The sequence below is a fragment of the Triturus cristatus genome, chromosome 11, assembly GCF_964204655.1.
Source record: "Triturus cristatus chromosome 11, aTriCri1.1, whole genome shotgun sequence".
Lineage (NCBI taxonomy): Eukaryota > Metazoa > Chordata > Amphibia > Caudata > Salamandridae > Triturus > Triturus cristatus.
The window spans coordinates 516,732,842-516,756,854 of record NC_140594.1 but is presented as its reverse complement, the minus strand read 5'-3'; the positions used below and the strand labels follow the sequence as shown (position 1 = coordinate 516,756,854).

The 24,013-nt window shown below is 40.3% G+C and overlaps 1 protein-coding gene across 1 annotated transcript in view; it reads left to right on the top strand.

The window, feature by feature from the left end:
• LOC146784501 (zinc metalloproteinase-disintegrin-like VLAIP-B) overlaps positions 1–24,013 on the top strand; it is a 3,966,015-nt gene that overhangs the window by 3,519,443 nt on the left and 422,559 nt on the right. The window contains exon 16 of the mRNA XM_085632966.1: positions 13,724–13,886. Within this exon, the coding sequence (XP_085489092.1) occupies positions 13,724–13,886 (163 nt within the window). The remainder of the gene's footprint in view (positions 1–13,723; positions 13,887–24,013) is intronic.

The window sequence follows — 24,013 nt, the reverse complement described above, 5'->3', positions numbered from 1 at the left end:
TAATATATTGTACAGAAAAGTCTATTGGCCTTCCTTCTGCTTCCCTTTCAGATGATTTGCTTTTTATTAGTACCCTTGCCCAGAATGGCTCTGAAAGGGTATCTTTCTGCTCTGTGTGCCTTCCTGAGGCTGCCAAACAAACCATCTTTATTTAAGTCATCCATTATACATAGATGCCTGAAAGACCTTGTTCATATGTTTCCAACCTCCACTTTCATCATGCCTCATTGGGACCTTAAGTTGGTTCTCACTTTTCTGATTTGTGCTCCTTTCGAGCCCATGCATATTTGTCCCCTCGGGCTGCTCACAATCAAAACAGCCTTTTTAGTGGCAATTACTTCTGCAAGGAGGGCGAGTGTGCTGAAGCCTCTATCATCCAAATGATCCAAAAAATGAGTGTAGTCAGGAAAATAGAAGAGGAAGAACTAGTCAACCGTTCTACTAAAAACCTGCTGCATTGGGGCGAAGTATTGGTGTCCCAAGAATCAATTATACATGTATTGGCCTCTTATCCAGCTGCTGGAGCCCGGTCCCAAACGGTGTCCCCACAAGAATAGTTAACATTTTTATTGAAGATTGGGCATCTCTTCTCAGCCCCTTCTATGAAACAAATTGTGGGAGAAAACAGTACCTGACAGCTGGAAAGGTACCATACTCACTCCAATTCATAAAGAAAGGTCCATGCGATAATCCATCTAATTTCCAGCTCAATGCCTTACGTGATGTGGAAGAGTAATGTTATGGTAAAATCCTAAGCAATGAGTTAGAGTGGTCTAACACTAAGGCCCTAATACCCCTCACTCAAATGGGTTTCAGGGGCGGGCATGGCACAGAAGACAATTTGATGATTTTCTCTTTCTTGCTCAAAGCTGCAAAAGGCAAAAAGGCCCCTCCGCATTACGTCACTTTGATAGATTTTTAACCGCTTTCAATAAAGTGGACATAGTGAGAAGCAGTCCGACTGGGGCATCTCAGAAAATCTATTAAGAGCCATTAGAAGTTTAAACACAGGAACCTGGATAAAGGTAAAAATTACATCCAATAGGGTCAAACCCACAAAATCAAGACCTCTTCTGGAGTAAAACAAGGCTGTATCCTTGCTCCACTGTTGTTCTATTTATATTTGGCGTACACAAACAAAGCGCTGATGTCCGCACATGCTTTTCTACCTAAATTTGCTGACTACCACATACAATGCCTTTGGTATGCTGATGATACCCTACTATTCGACCACACCACAATAGGGTTGCAGCGATCATGGGATGCCCTCACTCTTTATTTTGTGGAAAACAAACTCAAAGTTAACTAGACCATAACAAAAATCATGGCTTGTGGAGTCAGAGATAGACGTGCACTCCAAATTCAAGTTCTCAATTAATAATGTGGTCCTGGAACAAGCGAAAAGTCTAAAATACATGGGCATTTACTTTAACCAACATGGTTCCCACAGTACACACAGCTTTACAGCTTAAAGGACTAAGCCTTGTCAATGATAATGAGCTTTAAAAAGCTGATAAGCAAGGAAGTAGATCCCTGGAGAACACACTCATACCAATGTACTGTTAATTCTTATGCACTCCTTACATAACATCATATATCACTTTCCACTGCCTCAAGCAAACGTCTTCCAAGCAAGAAATACAATACAAATTGAAATGCAATGCATACACTTATTGTCAGTTAAAATAAATTTTACTGTTCTTAAAATTTCGAAACAATTCCGAAAATGTACATAGTTTTTAATACATAAAAAGATTCTACATTTAATACATAGCAATATCCTTCAATAAAATTCCTAAACAATCATAGATACAAAACCTGTTGTGACCCTACTAGCTACAGGCAATCCATGTTTCCTGTTTTAAACTGTGTTAGATCCCAAAGCTTAATAAAATCTATCTGGCACTTTTTAGTGGGGAAACTTTTCCTTATCATCTAAGAGTCCTTTGCTGTTAGGGATTCAAGAAATGCAGGGGCGTCGACGCGTTTCGGTGGTCTATAAGCTTTAAAAGCTTCACCACCTTCCTCAGGACAGATTACGGTACCAGGTCACAAATCTTCTTATGGTACAGGTCGTATCTATTATGAAAAAAGGAATGTATCAACTCCCATCCTAATATTTCATCATATTCATCAGATATCATTTTTTTTAAAAAAACATCCCATGTATCACATATTAGAAAGATTCTATGCACTATACAATTCATCTAGCAAAAAAATGTTTGCTAGAAGGGTTTACGTTGCATTTCAAGATGAGATTTACAAGCATCAGTCTCACTCTCCACTCATCCTTATGTTTATGCATTTAATCAGACATCCATCTCTCACTCCCGTACAGTATACTACTATAGATCCTTTTTGTTGTGACGATCTACACTTGATACTGACCGTGAATGACATCCGTCATGTATCAGTTTTGGGGTTAAAATTAGTCCTATCCTATATCTTCACAAAGCTTTGTTCCTTTTCTCAAAATATAAAATGTAACATATTTGTGGGTAACAGAGTGGCCATTATTTTAGTTAACCATTTCTATTTATTATTCTTACTAGATTGAGTACCTTAAAAAGTTTTTTTGATTTATAGATCCAGACTTTATCCCTTTCTTCTTTATCTTGTGTCGCGCTGACACTATCCCCTTTAGGTAGTTTTAACGGTGTCTTCGCATCAGCCGTATGTTTATATGGATCACGTGTATATAAATGCTGGAAAAAAAAAACGGGGCATAATGTTCAAATGAACTTCTACCCTTGCCCTTAAGCTTGTCATAACACAAGAGTAGTTACAGGCTTACCTCAACACGATTTATCTTCTTCAAAATATAATAGGCGAGGGTGATGTAACTGTAAAGTCAGGGTCGGAGACTGGAATCCTTTTCAAGCTTTTATTGCAAGTATATAGCATCAACAGAGTAACGCCTCCGCTCTCTCCTTGGCAAACGAACAAACTCCCCACACTCTAGAATCTCCCCCCTCTCGTGGACAATCCCACGAGGACACAAGTAAAGCACGAGACACTAATAATAAATAAATAATACCTAAGAATATAACACATCTTCCCCTTATACAATAAAAACAATTAGTAAAAAAAAAAAAAAAAAAAACTAAGATGCAAAATCACAAAAATAATCAGACATCCATTTTGGTTTAGAACGAGTACGTTTGGTACTACAACTTGGTTCCTCAGGCTGATTACTCTCATGAACACCACCAGAAGATGATTCTACATCGCTTTGCTGAACACAAGGAGATGAACTTTCACTCCCACTTCCACACGGAATATCCATGTCATTATTAATACAATCCTGATCAACATTAACACAGGTAGAAGTAGAAATAGAAGTGGAAACATTCCCACCCCCCTCAGAAGGAATATCCCACTCAGAATGGGAATCATGAAATCGGTTGGATACCAATGGAGAAGTTTGGCTATCAAAATTTAGAGGAGGACGAAAAACAGCAATCCTTTTAAAATTCCAAACCTTCCCATCTGACAATTGGACAGCATTCCTTAAAACCTTCTTAACCTGCAATGGTTTAAAATACTGACTTTCCCCTTTGCTAGTTTTCCAAGGCTTCTTGACCCTGACCCAAGAACCAACCTTTATACAAACCTCCCTAGTATTGTGTTTCTTGTTGTACACATCATGACGCATGTTACATTTATCAACAATCCTGGATCTAACAACATCAAAAGGTACGGCAGTAGAAGAACTTTCTAGTAACCATTCAGGATTGCATTTAGTTCTAGGACTTCGACCCCTCATAATTTCAAAGGGTGTAACCTCCAAAGACTCATGGGGTGTAGTTCTATACATCCATAAGGTCCTAAAAATTTGCACCTCCCAGTTACAACCGTTCTGAACAGCCATTTGAATAGAGTTTTTAAGGACTCTATTGAACCTTTCAATCATGCCGTTACCAGAAGGGTTGTACAGAGAAGTCGTCCTATGTCTAATGCCAGCTCTCTTGAAATACTCTTGAGTTAAATTCGACATGAACTGAACCCCATTGTCGGAAATACCCTGAACAGGTAGGCCCTCCTCAATGAAGGTTCTATCCATAAATTTTAAAACCTCATGAGAGTCGGCTTTATCAACCACTTTTATTACAGGCCACCTGGAAAAAATGTCAATGAGTGCTAAAATGTATTTTTTCTCACTACCAACTGGACCCATGATATCAATAGCAATGGTATGCCATGGTTTTTCAGGAATGAAGGACTCACCTAATTTTGGTCTCAAGGTGACTAAAGATTTGTCCGACATGCAGCAAGGTACACACTCTCGCACAATCCTCTCAACCACAACATCAATACCAGGCCACCAAAACCATTGCTTGACCCTTTGTTTGGTCTTGATAATGCCACTGTGCTCCTCATGGCACAACTTCACTATTTTCATTCTCATAGAAAGAGGAGGAATAACTTTATCACCTCTAAAAATGTAACCTCTGGAGACAGAAAGCTCATGCCTAACTTCCCAAAAGGGTTTAAATGCGTTAGTAAGTTTATCTTTACAAGGCCAACCCTTGTTAATGAACATGATTAACTTCTGTAAAGTGTCATCCAATCTATAATTATTAGACCATTCAATTTCATCAAAGTTGGACAACCCCTGATTGTGAATTAAGGCAACTTGTTCATCATCCAAGTCAAAAGAATCACACTCATGCATTTCAATGGGTAACCTCGACAAGAAGTCCGCAACTACATTCTTTTTCCCAGGAACATAAACGATCTGATAATTGTAATCCTGTAACCTCAAAGACAATCTAGCAATTCTAGATGAGGCATTCAACATTCCTTCTGTTGTCAAAAGCTTGACCAAAGGTTTATGGTCAGTACGTATCAGACAGGACCTTCCCCAAATGAAAGATCGGAAGTGATCCATTGCCCAAACGCATGCAAGAGTCTCTTTCTCAATAACAGAGAATTTCTCCTCAGAAGGAGACAAGGCACGAGAAGCATAACCGACAATGTTCTCATTCCCTTCTGGTCCCATTTGAGACAAAACGCCGCCCAACCCCTTATTGCTTGCATCTACAGTGACAATATTGTCAAAATCAGGATCAAACCCCTTCAGAGCTGGAGCCTCTATAATGGCTCGTTTAATGCAATCGAATTCAGACTGGCATTCTTTACTCCATACAAACCGTACATTCTTCTTGAGAAGTTGTCTAATGGAGAACATCCTTGCGGAAAAATTCCTTACAAACCTTGAATAAAATTCAGCTAACCCTAGAAAAGACCGAATTTCATCTTTATTCGTGGGGCTTGGTGCATCCCGAATGGCCTCTATTAAGGAACGTTTAGGGGAAATCCCCTCTTTACTGATAGAGTGACCTAAGTAAGTGATAGATTTCACTGCAAATTTACACTTGGAATGCTCAACTGTTAACTCCTTGGACTCCAAAATAGTAAAAACCTCATCAAGGATTCTATCATGTTCTTCCCGATTGGCTCCAAACACAAGGATGTCATCCTGAAAACATCTAACATTTTTGATTTGGCCAAACAGATGATACATCAGCCTTTGAAAAATAGCGGCAGCAGAGGCTAACCCAAAAGGAAGCCTTTTGTACTGAAAACACCCAAAAGGGGTGATAAAAGCTGTCAATGCTTTACTCTCTACAGCAAGGGAAATCTGATGGTAAGCGGCAGAAAGATCTATAGTGGAGAACCATTCTGCTTTTTTTACCAAGGACAACATTTCCGAAATCTTGGGGAGGGGAAATTTATCTACAACGATATTGTTATTTAGGTGTCTCAGGTCTACACATAATCTTAATTTACCATTGCTACGTCTTGCCACAACAATCGAAGAAATCCATTCGGCAGATTCAATACGCTCAATAATGTCCGCCTTGACTAGCTTCTCTAATTCTTTCTCCACATCATCTCTAAGAAGGACGGGAATCTGCCTAACTTTGTGGATTTTAGGACAAGCATCCTTTTTTAATACAATGCGGTGTTCAAAATCAATCAGGTTCCCTATACTGCCATTAAAAACCTTTGGAAATCTCTCAAGTAACCCTTTACAATACGAATTGTCATCATTAAGTACCATGACCGGGTTTGGACTGTTAGGGTTGAGCATAATATCCAGTTTCGCCTGATCCTTCCAACCCAACACAGAAGGTCCCTTCTTGGCAACGTACAACTTGCTGGTAGTCTGTCGATTCTTAAAAACAAACAGTAATGACCTGTACCCAACCATGTCGATTTTTTCGCCCGAAAACCCTACTGGTTGAATATCAGGTTCTAGGAGTTTATTGCCTAAACGTGTTGCAAAAAGAGATTTCCAAACTACTTCATCAACTATCGTATACGGTGAACCTGAATCCGCATACATCTGTACGGAAATACCACCTATGAGCATGTCACATAATGGTTTTTTGAGAACCATATCATTGTTGTCATAAATGTTCCAAATGAATAGTTCCTTAGAATCCATGTTTTGTGGACACCTGGAGTCACTAAAGGTAAGTTTTTTTATACTGTCCTCACATTCACTAGAGTCATAATCACCCTCATCAAGACATTTAACCTTCTCTTTCCTTTTCCTATTGCAGACTTTAGTAAAATGGCCCACAATACCACAATTCGAGCATCGTTGCTTTAAAGCAGGACATGTTTTACTTGAAGCTAAATGTGAAGGACTACCACATCGAAAACATCTCAAATTGCTACCCCGGTTGTACTCCTTTTTTTTTTACAGAAGTATCATTCTTAACCTTGGTAGAGTTATTAGATTTAGATTTAGTTTTAATTTTACTAACAACTTCTGCAGAACTCTCCGCAATAGCAGCCTCACGTTTGAGTAACTTAGCACTACGACTAGACATTTCAGCTTTTCTCACTATGCTGAGGATGTCTTTTAACTCAGCATCACCGTTAATCCATAATCTGTCTTGGACAGCAGGATCTTTGTTATGCATAACTACCTGATCTCTGATGAATTGATCCACCAAATGATCAAACTTACAGTCATCCGCAAGTTTCCTCAGAGCTGAAACATACTCGTCTATTGTTTCCGTGGCTTCCTGTTTCCTTTGAAAGAATTTAAATATCAGAATTCCAATACAGACTTAAGGCGCAAAATATGTATCAAAATCATTCACAATTGCATCAAACACATTTGCATCCCCACCCCCTAAAGCTTTGGTCATTTCTTCATAAGCTCTTAACCCCCCAGGCCCAACAGAATGCAACAAAAGTTTCTTCTTCCTCTGAGGTGTCATTTTCCCGTCTTCATCAATAGTGTCGATAAAGTTGAGAAAATATGCCTTCCATTGTGGCCATTTCATGCATGGTTCAGAACCGGCGGGCCAGAACGCTTCAGGAGGTTGAATAGAATAACTTTGGCTCGTCATGTTAAAGAGTGGAAGAAAGCAATAGCCCAAAATCAAGAAATAGAACAATTGTAGACAATAAGAATTTTTCCAAAAAAAAAAAAAAAAAGAAGCGTGAGGATTTGCTCAAAGAACTGCTCCCACAAGGAGAAAAAAAAAAAAAAATTTAAAAACACCAGAACAAAAAGGTGTGCACATCACCGAGTCGTTTGAGTAACTGGAAATGTGCAACTTCCTCATAGAAAGAAATAAAGAGATATAAATATGTGGGACTATAATGTTTTTTTTTTTGTTTTTTTTTAAATTATGGTGTGCACATCACCGTAACATAGATCGTGCACAGCAGAGCAAGAAGAGTCTTTGATGCGCAAGTACTAAGGTGCGCGCATCACCGTGAACAAGAAATACAGTGTGCACATCACTGTAACGCAGATAGTGCACTGCAGAGGCGAGAAGAGACTTTGATGCGCTTGTAGTCAGGTGCGCGCATCACCGTGAAGGATACAATGTATCAACGCGAAGCCAAACGAGACTTCTTAAAAGAGAAATCCAAACACCAATGCGCTTGAATTGAATTGCGTGCGCTGCATACGAAAAGCCATCTACACAACTGGACGAGGATCCTTTAAGAAAAAAAAACTAAATGGTGGCACGCTGGGTTCACGCAACGTGAACTCTCACGTCACAGCAAGGACGTGACTGAAGGAGAGGCGAACTCTGCTGACGCGGTGGAGAGCGAGACGCGGCAGTTGAAGGCGCTCGCGAAGGAACGAAGAATTTTGCCAAAAATATGCCAGAAAGGAGAGGAAAAAAAGTAAGTCAAAGTTTCCCTTTAAAGGAGGATACGACCTGTGGTGTAACTCATCTTCAGTGAAAAGCTTTGGTCGCGTCGTAGTAGATCCAGAAAAGAGGATACACACGAAAGGCCACACAGGAACCGAAATTGCTCGTAAATCAGCAATTCAGTAGAAACTTGACGCGTAGGGTCTTCCTTATCAACTCGTCGCCAAGTGTAAAGTGTATCTATCTATCTATCTATCTATCTATCTATCTATCTATCTATCTATCTATCTATCTATCTATCTATCTATCTATCTATCTATCTATCTATCTATCTATCTATCTATCTATCTGGCTTGTAAGTGAGTCTAGTGCTGCCAAATGTGTGATTTGGATAAGCTATACGAAGTTTTGCTGTTTCATCAGTTTTAATCGCATTGTTGTTTTTATATTGTGATGGTTTTGAATAACTTGATACAATAAAAAAGTATCTATCTATCTATCTATCTATCTATCTATCTATCTATCTATCTATCTATCTATCTATCTATCTATCTATCTATCTATCTATCTATCTATCTATCTATCTATCTATCTATCTATCTATCTATCTATCTATCTATCTATCTATCATCATCCAAGCCTCCATTCTTGACAATATTTTCGGAGAAATTTGCACTAGGGCCTCTTTCCTTCCAGAAGTGGTAACACCTTTCCATGTGGGACAATCTTTCACCTTGTCCACTCTCTATGCTCCTCCACATCCCTCTGAGGAAAAGGAGTGACACCACCGTCTGGATCCAAAAAGACCGTTGTCGTTCTACCTTGACTGCACAAAAGAGTTCCCGGTGAATGACCAACTCTTCATGTGGTATGTTGGGCCAAAGAAAGGTTGAGCGGTGCAAGAAACAGACCATTTCACGATGAGTCATTCACTGCATCATGATTTGCTGCACTCTGGCAAAGAAGCAGTCTCCTGAAGGCTTAAGGGCTCATTCCACCATAGCTAAGGCTGTTACCCTTGTGCAAGCCTGTAGAGTACCAGTCCTGAACACCTGTCAGGCAGTAATGTGGGCATCCCTTCACACGTTTACCAAGCATTGCTGTCTGGACAGTCAGTTCCACAGGGATGGCCATTTTGGCCATCCGGTCCTGCAGGGCTTTTTATTTTGAAATGTATCCACATTCCCTCCTCCGGGGATGGTATTGCTTTGGTAGCTATTAAAACGTAAGGAATCTGCAGCTAGATGTCTCTATCAGGTGAACAAGTACCTTACCTACAGTAATACCTTATGTGGTAGACATATAATCTGCAGACATGTTTGTAAAGTCAGGGCTGTACCCTTTCAGGGACCTAGTTTTTTAACCCACCAATGCCAGTACACTTCATGGCTCCACGCTTCTGTTGTGGACAATCATGAAAATGAACCTGACAGCACACCTAGGGGTGCTTATATAGGTGACGTGGAAGTCACTTGTGGCGCATACAATGTGGTTGACACCATGGGGAGCTGATTGACTCCACCTACTGGAGCGCAGGGGTGTTGCTCGAAGAAAAATCTTCAGGATCCAGTCTGATGCCAGGGGAATTCAAAGGTAAGGCATCTGCGGCTAAATTATGTCTCTACCAGATATGGCGTTCCCGAAGGTAAGTAACTTGTTCTTCGGGACAGGGCACAGAACTTTATTGTGCAGAAAAAGAGAAGGGAAGCAGCAGAGCTTGAGGAGCTGGCAAACCGGATTCTGCAGCTTCAAGGGTCATCAGAATCGGAGACTGTTCCTCTTCTTCTTAGACAGATCGCAACTCTGCACGGGGAGTATAGAGTTTTGGCAAAAGGAAGGGCCAAAAACAGATGATGGTCACACTACCTCATCTATACGAGACAGGGGACAAAACTGGTAGAGTTTTGGCATGGCTAAGTAGGCGGGAACAGTAAGATTGTTGGGTGCATGATATTCTCAATCAAACAGCCGTTAATTTTGACACTGATGCCCTAATTGTTGGTGAGTTTGATCGTTATTATGAGCAGTTCTACAGGGTCAGACCGCTTCATGATCCAGATACCATAGTACAATATTTGGCCATGCACGGATACTAAAGCTGAGTAAGATACAGACTGCTATAGCCAAGCTGAGACCAGGGAAAACTCCTGCTGAGTTTTATAAGTGTTATGTGAAACCTACTTGGACCCCACCTGCTGAAATTGGGCAGAGAGGTGGGGCAGTCAGAGGAACTTCCCCCAGATCTTCAGGGACCACCATTATGCTTCTCCCCAAAGATTAGAAACCAAGGGATAGGTGTGAGTCTTATCTCCCGTCATTGCTTAACCCCTTCAGCGCTGCGCGGATTCCCCCACGGTGCTGAAGGGTTCGAGCGCGGGCGGGGCCATGACGGAACGGTTCCGTCATGAGCACAGCTCAACCGATGCTCATGACGGAATCGTTCCGTCATGAGCATGGAAGGGGTTAATGTTGAGAGAAAACTACAGGCCATTGTCATAGCTACTTGTCGACTGTTGCAGGTTATTACACACTGATACATCAAGATCAGTCAGGATTTATGTCAGGCAAGCAAACATTCCTGACCTGAGATGCACATATAATTGGCTGACCATAGTGCAGACCTGTCCAACGCCACATGTCTTCCTCTCCCTAGATGCTGAAAAGTCATTTGACACTGTCCACCGGCCTTTTTTTTAACAGACGCTACTGAAATTTGGCTTTGGCCCTCAATTTAGAAAGTGGGTGGCAGTGTTGTACCAGAATCCAGTTGCATTTTTAACGCGACCACACGCCAACTTATAGTTCAGGCCACTGTCTTAGCCAGACTAGATTATGTGAACTCCCTGCTGCTAGGAGCAAATAAAGCGGAATTGAACCGTCTGCAGCGTGTTCAAAACACTGCCGCACGAACTTTACTTGGACTCTCTAGAACGTGCTCTGGTAGAGACGCGGTCCGCCGCCTTCACTGGCTCCCTATCACTAAAAGAGTTGAATTCAAATCTTTATGTCTTACCTTTAAAATTTTAAAGTCTTCCACACCTGAGATTTTGTCGGGCCTGATTACTCCCTATGTTCCGGCCCGCCTACTGCGATCTTCCGAACTGGTTCTGGCGTCAGTCCCACGTGTTAAGCGTACCAGAGCAGGTGGTAGGTCCTTCCGTCTCCTTGCTGCTAAGCTGTGGAATTCCCTTCCTTTGAAAATCCACAGCTTAGACTCATTGACATCCTTCCGGAAAGCTATCAAGACTTTTCTTTTCCCCATGGACTAACCGGAACTCCTTTGGAAACTGCTGTTAGCGCCGGGACGTCCCTTTGCTGGGGCAGCTGTGCGCTTTATAAATGGTGTAACATAACATTACATAACATAACATCTGTTAAGGTAAATGGAAAGATGTAAGACGAATTCCTGACAGGCAGAGGAATCAGGCAAGGGTGTCCCCTGTCCTCGCTTTTGTTTGCCCACTAAGTAAAATCTCTGGCATGCGCAGTGAGGTTGCACCCCAAGGGATTGGGAGGGGTTCCAAATATCAGCAGCTGATGAGATAGAGAAAAAATATCATGATATGCCGCAATGTACTTCTATACATTACAGACCTGTTGAATGCTCTTTCAGCTACTAGGGAATACAGGGCTCACATGGGTTACAGGATTAATTGGGATAAATCAGTGCTCTATACTCTGCAAAGTATACAAGAAATATTGCCACTACCACAAGGGCTTTGGGTGGCTGAAGGCGGCTTTAAATTTCTGGCAATAGTAGTAACATCACAAAAAAAGCTTTGCTCCTGTCACAATGTAGGAAGGGTGATGTCAGACTTTCAGGCTGATGTAAGGTGGAGGGGCCTACCTCTCTCATTGATGGGGCTGGCACACCTTTTTAAAATGATTACACTTCCCAATTTACTATATTTGCTCCAGAACACATACTATCAAGTTTCCCAGATGATATTCACCAACATTAATGGAGACTTGAGGACCCTGCTATGGGATTGGGCACCCTAGAATATCGTTCAAAACACTAATACATCCCCAATTAATTGGTGGGATTGCGCTCCTGGATATCGAAGGGTACTATTGGTAGCCCACCTGATAAATATTAATAACCGAATTTATGCCCCGCAGGACCATCCAACATTTAGGCTTGAGCGTGCTCCGCTAGAGTAAAGGTCACACCTACACTATCTATATGGGGGAAGGGATCCCAGAAACATCCGCCGGCAACACAGATCGCACTGACAGTTTGGGGCAAGAACACAAAGGTACTTGGTTGGGCCCACAAATTCATCATGGGAACACCCCTATGGGAAGGGGCATCAATGTGAGAGATAGCGAAACTGAGGAGATTCGGGTGTGGGATACCATAGGTTTCTCTGCAGTGGCAGATATTCTCAAGAATGGGGACATTATGCCCTTTTCCTTGGCACAGAGGGAATACCACCTACACCTGACCAAATTTTTTAAGTATGCAAAGCTATGAAATGCCTGGTGGGCTTAAGGGCTGGAGGGGGGAAAAATACCTGATTATGCTCCCCTCAAAGGGGAAAAATGTATGAAAGAACTGGGAAGGGGTGCAGTCTCCACGACCTATAGAACAATCGATAATAATATGCTAGATACCCTGGGCCAGTTAGGAGAGAGGTTGTAGTAAGTTGTGGGTGATTTAGAAGACCAAGATTGGGAGGTGGCGTTGATGCACCCACATGATGTTCCCACTGAATCATGCCTATGCCTGATACAATTGAAAATTACTCTATAGGGTCTACTGTGACCACCGCAGATTACATAACAATGGGAGATTATCTACACTGGCTTGCTTGTGATATGTTGAGGCAATATGACCCTTTATGTATACACTTTGGGAGTGCCCTCATTTACAAACCTATTGGAAAGCAATCGTCCAGGAACTCTGAGACATGCTTGAGGTTTCACTACTGATTGGACCGCAGTATGTTTTGTTGGGGATCCCAAACAATGTTCATATTCCACACTTTAAACTGATCTTAGTGGCGGCCAAAAGAGACGTGGCAAAGTACTTGGGTGCCTAAAAGATACCTTCCATACAAGAATCGAGATGGGGCATAGACATCTATATGGAAGCAGAGAAGGTGACTTACCATTACAGTGGCTGTCCCCGTACGTTTTACAAGATCTGGGGGTGGTGGAGAGCCTACTATAGGCTGGGGTCCATTGAAGGTAGCATTGATACAAAATCTGGCCCGGGTGGCAAAAAGACTCAATCTTTAGAAGGAATGCATTGCCATGCTTGTTGTGTACCATTCTTTATGTACTATGTATCTGTGTGTCTTAAGACTTACACTATACAACTTAATGTGACAGTGTGTTCTATCAACAGATATATGTGGACAATTGTGCATGTTGCGTGTGACTGTATTGTCGCCTTTGGTTTATGTAAAAAATGAAAATATATATATTTTTTTAAAAGGAAGATCCAGAGTAATGAAGATAAAAATACTAACCCCTCCCAAAAAAATATATATATTCAAGGTTGAATTTTAATAAAATGTTCTTTCAAAAATATGTCTTCTGACTCCAACTAATCGCTGCCATCATATATTTTATTTTAATAGCAGCGTAAAATGTGGCAAGCTTTATTGCATTGGTGGATCTGACACATCTTCCCTATATGGCGTAACATTTCGTTATAAAACTTGCAAAAGTGTGGTACCTGAGTCGACTTACATAGAAGATTTTGCGATGGCAGAAAGTGGAGTAAAATGTGGAAGCGATTTGGTGAGTTAATAATTTATGCTATGACACAATGTGTGTTTTTTTCAAACAAATATACAACTGTTAGTCGTGACACATTATTTTACGAATTTTCCAAATTTTTTGCATTATACTTAATTTGAAACTTTTTTCCCTTTTGCTGCCTACAGGGCTGACCGTAGTAATTCCTCTGTCCTAGCCGGAAGTACAAAGCACGCTCCACCAACTACATCTTTCCCAGGAGCTGCTCACACTCATGCATACAACACAGATAAACAAATTCAATAACTTGGTCACCTTTTTCAAATTGCATGCATTCTTCTCACCCTGAATACTCACTCCAAATAAAAATATTGTTAAATAAGCAGGAAGCTATCTTTGTTAGCACATTTATATGTTGTACTTTTCACTACCTCATTACAGATAAAATTAACTGGTGGTATATTTTTAAAGATAAATATGTTAGACTGTCTAGATAATTAACCTGTAATCTTCGTTACTCAGATTCTTCCTTCCTCATCACAGTACTTTATGACGAGAGGCGAGTCTCCTCGACCAACACCCCATACAAAAGCTCTCTTTTTAGACATAATCCCTTGAAAAGGGGGTTTACCGACTTTCCTTTAATGTGCTTTACGTGGTCCCCGGAAAGGGATTGGTTTCAACAAACCCTTCCTATCAGCACCAAGTCAAAAAGCGCAAGATCGCAAATGAAGCCTCACATGGGAGGACATCTGGGTCATAAGAACTCGAATAAGAAAGGAGGAATTAGAGTAATGAAGATTACTGGTAAGCTATCTAAACATTTAAACATTATCTCCTCATCTCCTCCCTCTTTCCATTCCTTACTTGAGGATGCTTTTGTTTCGATCGATCAACCTGTTGATTATAAATACCAGAATCCAGACAAATGCTGCGTTACATTTGTACTACAGCCGTAAATGATGAAGGACATTCCAGTGAAACAGCACCCTGCTAGCATCACTAGTGACAGAGATACTCCCATAGCTACAAGTCACATCAAAAGCAAAGTGGAAAATTAACATGAAGGCAGCACCAATATGTTTATGATGTCGCTAATGTGGCTCTGAATTTGACCAACAGAACGAAATAATCTGACCAAACCAGTGACAGGAACCACTCGGTGGCCTAGAACGCAAAAGAAATCTGGGACCACTTCAAGAAACCCATAACAATAAGTTCTGGTGATCTAAAAACCATAATGGTCACATTAGCATGAAGTGAATTAATGTATACTAAATGTCTGTGATATATAAGGCAAAAGCAGCAGCCACAGGACCAATTTCCAATAGATATGCTTAAGCCACCTCCAAAGGTGGCCTCCTAAAATAGATACTACTACCATGGAACACACCCTTTAAAAAAATGGATCATCAATTTGGACACCCAGTAGAAAGGCCATAACACACAGAACTCATCATTCATGAGAAGTATTTCGTGGTGTAGCATAAGCTTGCATTCCAGCTTCTCAATTGATTTGGGTTCTTCTAGGCTGGTGCTTGCTTACTTCAACCTCAGACCATAGGAAATGTTTGCTCTTACAGGGCTGAAGACATTTAAAAACAGATGACAGAAATCTGGGTTGGAGTGCAGTTCTGTGATCTCAGTTACCAGAAAGATTGCATCTTCTATGTCTATGAGAAGGTCTTCCCTTGATCCTGGGTGAAGAAGGAAAATCAATCTACAGGTAAGATATTGGTTTCCAACCACAGAACTCCCTAAGAGGAAACTTGGACAAGTGATGTAACCCACACAAATAATCCCAGAAAATATTGTCAAATACTCAGGAAAACAAACACCCCCCTTCAAGAAGGAAGAAATCATTGTGATACCAAACTGGTCTGGATTTAATCATCCTTCATGAAGAGAAGTACAAAAAAGGAATATACTCTCCTTATGGTCCTTAAGAACCTGTTGAATAAATGCCAGATTTGAAATGCAGTAGTTCATGTGGAAGTACGACAGTTTAATCTTCCACATAATATTTGCACAGAACCAATGTTCAACCTTCGACATCCTGAGCAAATACTATGTGGACTTTATGGAACAAGATGAAAACCACAAAGTTGAATGAACAAATAATGTTGTGGAGTAGAAAGACTCTGCAGAAACACAAAAACATTTATGAAAATCTATTGAATCTAGCAACCTCCGAGATGACACTAAAGGAAAGGAAGAAGAGAATTTGAATACACTTTTAAGGGAGGTTCTATAGAAGAATTCACTTGTAAAAGATGCTTTAAATTAGGATCACAGTGCCACCCAATATAGCAGCCCACTCAGGTCCCAGATACAAAACCCTCCAAGGCCCTCATTATTGGGAATTAAGCAAAGGGCAGCACAACAAGTCACCTTGCTGTGCTGCCCTATGCCAAAGTAAATGTGCAGGAATGCACCATATTTATCCAATAGGGTGCCTGTGTTGTCTGCAGGATTGTTTTCGTGCAGAAAAGGGCACCTTCCTGCACAAAAACAATCCTGAGAGGCGCTTTCCTCTTAAAATGTGTGCTGCAGAAGGCAGCATACATAGAAAGAGGAAAAGTTATGAGAAATAATGTTATTTCTCCTCGTTATGCCTCACCTGGAAAGGGGTAAGGTTCTGGCACATCCCCAGGTTTACATCGTTTTCTAAACCTGGGGAAGTGTCAAAGTCCATGGGTGCTGCGTGGGAACACCCACTTCAGCACCATTTGAATGCCTCCAGAGCACAGAGTAGGTCAACGTGCTCCATATCCATGAGGCCATTCAGAGCCATCCACAGTGGCTTTGCGTGGCCTCATAGATATGATTTTGTAGTTTGCGCCACCAGAGCTTCACAAAAAGTGAAGCTCCAACGGTGCCCCCAAGTGTGAATTAGGTGTAAGCCTATGACAAGAGAATGCTAATCAGGCTTGCATGGGAGAGGAAAACATAGTTCTCCTGATAATAAACTCCCTAAAAAGACCTGCTTCTTGCAGGGATAGAAATGGCATATGTGGGGATCCATCAGAAAGCTATGAGGCTGAATCTCCTAAAAGGTCCAAACAACCCCTCAAGGGATCTAAGAGTAGGATATTGGTTTAATACAAAAATGGCTTATTCCTACTTAAAAGGACCCAATGTGGGATCAGCAAAACATTTGGCCCATCGAAGAGACAATTCATAGTCTCTGGAAACAGAAAAAATAACCAAGTATGTATATTCAGTCTCTCTGTATTAAATCGGGAGACAGCATAATAAAGTGTATGAGGTATTCAGACAAAATATTGAGTAAAATATATTGAGTTGCAGAAATATCGAATTTTTTATATTTTGTGATCCTCAAATCTTGTGATGCAGGAATAACATTGACAAGAATATCGAGTTGTTAATATCATTAAAATAAAATCTATGATGTTAATATTGATGTTAAAAATATCTTTGTTAATATCGTTTGCAAAACTGTTGTTAATACCATTGTCTTAAATATTTGTATGTATTTTAGTATATATTTTAATTGTATCTGTTATAAATTGTATAATTAATGTTAATGTTTATTAATATAGTTTGTAAATTATTTATTGTATTTAAATTGAATGTAATTGTTTATTGTAGTTTTTAGTGTTGTAGTTTACTGTGGGGTTTGTAGGTGTGCAGGGTGGCAAGCAAATTAATTTTAATTATTTAATAATTAATTTTTTAACTAATAGAATTTATTTGATTGGAAATGAATTATGTAAATTGTGCAATCAATACAAATTTTAATTTATATTTTGGGTGCAAGTTGTGGGGTTTGTAGGGGCAAAGGGTGGGAAGTAATTATTATTAATAATGAATGTTAATTAATAATATTTATATAATTGATCATTTTGTATATTGGGTACTTAAGATATTGCTTAAGTTATGTATCAGATGCGGGCTGTTGGATTTGTAGGGCTAAAGGGTGGAAGGTTAATTAAATATGATTAATTTATTATTGGGTAATTATTATTACTTGTTTAATTGCCAATTACTTATGTACATTGTGTAATTGTTATAATATTTGAGAAATATTTTAGGTGTGGATTGTCGGGTATTTAGGGGTACAGGGTGGGAAGTCAATTAAGAAAAAAAATATTGATAATTCATTTGATATTAATTATCTAATTGAAAATTATTAAAATTGTGAGATAATCAAATGTGTTAAGTTATATTTTAGGTGTGTGCTGTTTAGTTTGTAGAGGTAGAAGGTGAAAAGTTATTTAAGTAATAATATAGTAATAAATATTTATTAATTCAAAATGTTATCACTTATTACATTATATGTTAATTGTGTTATGCTTTTTCATTCCAATTACATTTTATTTGTCATTTGTTATGATTGTGAAAATATAGTGTGGTATTTGAATTACATTAGAATTATTTATTTTAGTTTATAATAATGATTGTTTAATTTTTGTTAAAATTTAGACCTATGAGACTGATTAGGATGGCGGGCGGACTTTCGGGCCGCCTGCCACCCTATCGTGAACAGGAATGCCTGACAGGCTGTCAGCGATCCCAACAGAGCCATTACACTGCAATCGCCACCACAGGGGTTGCAATTTCTATCTTTTGTATTGCGGATGATAAAATGGCAGGCGGATTACATGGTTCCGATGATGGTGGGACCCCACCCATGGGCTGTCGTTGGCGGTCCCACTGTCATCATAATCGACCCCATTGTTTTTAAATGTAATTATTTATATTTTTGTTATTAAATATAAGTGACTTACTCTCTCTCTACTGCTACGCCGACTGGAGTGGGAATAGTAATTTTTACCCCTCCTGAGTCCAACGCTTTCCCTACTGTTGGACCTAAGGGAATGGGAATAGCAAATTTTACCCCTTCTGAGTCCTACACTTTCTCTACTGTTTCACCAATGAGAGTGGAAATAGTACATTTTACCCCTAAAAGTCCAACGCTTTCCCTACTGTTGCACTGACTGGAGTGGGAATAGAACATGTAACCCCTCCTCAGTTCAAAGCTTTTCTTACTGTTGCACCAACTGGAGAGGTGATATTACATTTTACCCCTTCTCAGTCCAAAGCGTTTCCTACTGTTGCACAGACTGGAGTGGGAATAGTACATTTTACCTCTGCTTAGTTTAACGCTTTCTCTACTGTTGAATACTTTGGAAAGGGAATAGTTTATTTATTATTTATAGAGCTTTTTTTTATTAATATTGATTAAATATATATCATCCCTATGTGTTTGTGTATTTCATTTTGGATTTTGGATATATATATATATATATATATATATATATATATATCCAAAAGCGCTTCTCCCCTTCCGGACAGCTTGGGACCCACGTAGAGTGGTGCACACACCGGCAGGGAAATCCGGTTCGTAATCTCGTCAAAACCAATTTTAAGATAAGTGCACTCTCAGAAACACAAAACTCCGTACCAAGGTGAAATCGCCGTTTATTCACAACGCGTTTCGCTCGCCCTCGAGCTTGATCACGTGAATGTAGGCTACCGGATGGCAATGCAGCTATGTAGAAAACAACAGTAATGGAAAGATGGACTAATGTGCTGGATGCAGCAGACATCTTGTAATGGTGTAAATACATATAAGAGAACTGTCCTCAACATCGTCCCAGTGACCAAATAGCATGAAAACAGATAAAATATCTGGACATATGGCGCTACATGTGGTCACAACGATAAACTAAATTGGCCAATTGAACCACAATTGTTGTAAGTATACTGTGCTCTGTTTAAAAGTAAAATTAAAATAAAATGAAACAAAACACAGAAATGTCGAAGCTCGCACTGTTTGAATAAACAAAATGAGGTAAAAGCATCCTGCGACCCGTGAACTAAGCAGTTCGCACAGGAAAACCATAAATTAATGAATTAATGACACGTGGGGGTCTAGTGCCCTGTGTTAACCATAATGAAAATCACAAGCATTAAAGTCACATCTCATGGGGTTATAGTGCACAGTTCAAACAGAAATGTCCATCTAATTCACGATGCCATAAAGGATGAACATGATGCATAAAATTGCTTAACATTGAAAGGTAAATACCACAGCGTCATCCTCATATGCTCGTGTTTTCAATGATGAAGTTGTGATCAAAATTCCCATCCGGAAGGAAGAAAAATGTGAGTGATGTGCAGGTTCCTGTGTCAAGTGAGGAATTGATAAAAAACTTGTGCTGGTGAGATTTGATAGAAGGGCCAAGTCCTTGGCTCTAGTGACTAAAAAGAAACACAGGAAACAAGAATTAGGAAAGAAGATCAAAGAGGAAGATCAATCAGACATAGAGCAAAGAAAATTAACTGTTAGTGGGTAACTGCGATAGTGACACCCTCAAATGAAGAGAGGGAGATAGCATGTTCCGCACTGGTGGCGGCCACCCATCCAGCAATGTAACTGTAACAAGAGCTATAGCTAGTTAAAAAGAACATCCCAAGTTCAGATGAACAGATGTCTGGAAAGAGAAAATACGAAAAGCAAGACAACTGTAATGATGAGAAGCTCCAAGTTCGCAATGACTAGTATTTACAGAAATAAGTGTATGTGCAACAATGACACACCCGGTATTGTCTGGGTGTCTACAGGATCATTCTTTAAGGTGTATTGACAACTCCTCGTCCTGGTTCAATCCAGTGGGATTTTTCGTTTGAAAGTCTATGATATATTTCGACTCTCTTTGCCTTAACATGAGTAGCCTGTTCCCTCCCCTAGGATGTTTTTCAATCTGTTCTAGGATGAAGAAACTCATGTCGTTGGTGTTAGAGCAATGTGTCTCTCTGAAGTGACGCGCTACTGGGTATTTGGGGTCCTGATTTTTTATGGCCCTGGCATGTTCCAGAATACGCTTCTTTGCCATGTATGTGGTGCTGCCGATGTACCAGAGGTTGCATGTACACTCAATGGCATACACCACAAATGTCGAACTGCATGTGAAGAATTGGGTGAGTTCCTTACTGACACCATTGTATCTGACATGTTTACGGTAATTACTTCTGTTGCACGCTTTACAATGGCCGCAGGGGAAAAAGCCCCTCAGGCCATGCAGATCTTTCTGTGGATAGATAGTGACATCACTGCGTACCAACATGTCTCTAAGGTTTCTCCCTCTCCTAAAAGTTATATTGGGTCTGTCTGGAATCACTCCCCCAATAACGTTGTCACTCTTGAGGATACCCCAGTGTTTCGAAATGATGTGCCTGATCTTATTGGCATCTGTGCTGAAAGTGGTAATTATTCTAGGGGAGGCCTCACCCTCCATCTCATCACCTGGTTTATCAGCAATGGTGGTAGATCTATCTACCTGTTTGGCTCGATCAAGAGCTCTCTTAAGTACCCATTTCGGGTAACCTCTCTCTATGAACCGAGTGATGATGTTGTTACTCTCAAGTGCATATGCCTCTTCTGTGTTGCAGTTCCTTTTCGCTCTCAGCAGCTCCCCATAAGGGATACTCCATTTGAGAGTATCCGGGTGGCTGCTGAGAGCATGTAGGATGCTGTTACCTGCTGTACATTTCCTAAACAGGGAGGTGTGTATTTTGTTCTGCCTTACTTCAAGCTTCACATCGAGATATTCAGCGTAGATATTGCTGATATTCCCACTGAGTTTGATATTGTACTCGTTGTCGTTGAGTTTCTCAATGAACTCCTTAGCCTCCCGCTCGGTCCCCCTCCAGATAATGAACAAGTCGTCGATGTAGCGAAGCCACAACGCCACCAGTCCAAAATCAGAGATGAGATCCGGATGGGATCGAACAGTCTCCTCCCAGCTCCCCATGAAAAGATTGGCGAAGCTGGGAGCAAAGCACGAACCCATCGCGGTACCGGTGGTTTGGCGAAACAGAGACCCATCAAACATGAATATATTGTTCAGCAGACAGAATTCTGTCATGTCTATGATCATTGATGTATGATCACGGAGTCTGATGGGCCTCTCCTTCAGATAATGTTTACACGCCTCCAAACCTTGCTGGTGATTGATGATGGTATATAGGCTGTGTACATCGAGTGTGATCATGAGGAGCTCACTATTCCATGTGAAGTTGTCGATTTTCTTGAGGAAGTCCTTGGTGTCACGTATGTAACTCGGGAGAGTCACAACGTACTCCCTTAAAAAATGATCTATGTACTTGGAGATACATTCTGTCACACTGCCTCTGGAGGACACAATGGGTCTCCCTGGGGGCATTTTGGGGTCCTTATGAATCTTCGGAAGAAGATACAGGACAGGGAGGGTAGGGAAATCCCTTTTCAGATACCCATATTCTTCCCAGGTCAAAATGCCCTTGTTTTTCCAGCTTTCCAGAAGATCCCAGATGGCCAGAATGCTATCGTTGTACCTATCTGTACTGACTTTTTCATAGAATTTGTCATCACTCAGCTGTCTACAAGCTTCGTTGATGTATTGTGCACGGTCTAAAATGACAATGTTGCCCCCTTTATCCGCGGGGCGGATAATGATGTTTTTGTCTTCCATCAACGATTTGAGGGCCTGTCTCTGCTTGAATGAAAGGTTAAAGTCCCTTTTGTATTGGTTACTTTGACTCTTGAATCTGAATTCGTTGAGTGCTTTACTGACACATTCATGGAATGTGTCAATGTTGTCATGTGCTGTCATGGGCAGAAAATTGGACTTGGGTTTGAAGTGAGTAACTGTGGATGCATCAGTGGTGATGTCAAGTTCGACCAACATTTGGGTTGTAGTGACATCTTGCTCATTGTTACCATTAACAATTAACGTTTCTGAGAGTGCACTTATCTTAAAATTGGTTTTGACGATATATATATATATATATATATATATATATATATATATATATATATATATATATATATATATATATATATATATATATATATATATATATATGTGTATGCACTGAAAAAACTATAACGGAGGAATTTCTATGGTTTTATATGAGTGAAATGGCAAGCTAACTATAATACCCCTGAAACCTATGGTTTTTTCTGTGAATTTCTAATGTTTTTTAAATGCTAATTTCTAAATATAACGTCTCTGAAACCTATGGTTTTTTTTCAGTGAATTTCAAAGGTTTTTTAAATGCTAATTTTTAAGTGTGATAGTAGTTATACCTATTTTTTTGTACTGATTTTCTAAAGTTTTTTAACTGTTCATTTATAAATATTTTATTCATTAAATAAAATTATATATCTTTCGAAAATTGCAAAAAAAAACATAAAAAAATTATTTTAATATATTTATATTATTTTATTTCAAAAAAATGTTTTTTCCCAAAAGTCGCGCACTCGAAGCGTATACATCACGGTGGGTACGCGGATTCTAGCCGCTATATTAGAAACATCGTGAAGGATCCGCATACGGTGTGTGACGGCTGCGTGTTTATCAGTTACATCATATACATTTAATATTACGTGATGTGCGCGATTGGTATGCGACCAGTCCGCAACTCCTGCTCCCGCGCATTTGCGACACATGCACATTACAGTACGAGATGCTTGCGCTGTGGCAGGTCCCGCGTGATGTCATATACGGGCTGGGGCGCGCTGGGTGTGCAACTCCCGCAAAAACATTTTTTGTTACAAAATGATATGTATGTGTCTTTAAAATACATATTAGGGCAAGAGATTATCTATGATAGTCATAAAAATAACATATTTGTACTTATAATAAACTTATATTATTTTTAAATATATTTTTGCGAAGTCGGGTGAGTGGATCGTGAGTGCAGAGAACCAGGTCAGCAGAGGTGCTGTAGAGCCAGAGAAACCAGGTCAGCAGAGCCGTTGTAGAGCCAGAGAAACCAGGTCAGCAGAGCTGCTTTAGAGGGAGAGAACCAGGTCAGCAGAACTGCTTTAGAGCCAGAGAACCATGTCAGCCGAGCTGCTCTAGAGCCAGAGAACCCGGTCAGTAGAACTGCTTTAGAGCCAGAGAACCAGGTCAGCAGAGCTCTTTAGAGGGAGAGAACCAGGTCAGCAGAGCTGCTTTAGAGCCAGAGAACAAGGTCAGCAGAGCTCTTTAGAGGGAGAGAACCAGGTCAGCAGAGCTGCTTTAGAGCCAGAGAACCAGGTCAGCAGAGCTGCTCTAAAGCCAGAGAACAAGGAAGCAGAGCTGCTTTAGAGCCACAGAACCAGGTCAGCAGAGCTGCTTTAGAGCCAGAGAACCAGGTCAGCAGAGCTGCTCCAG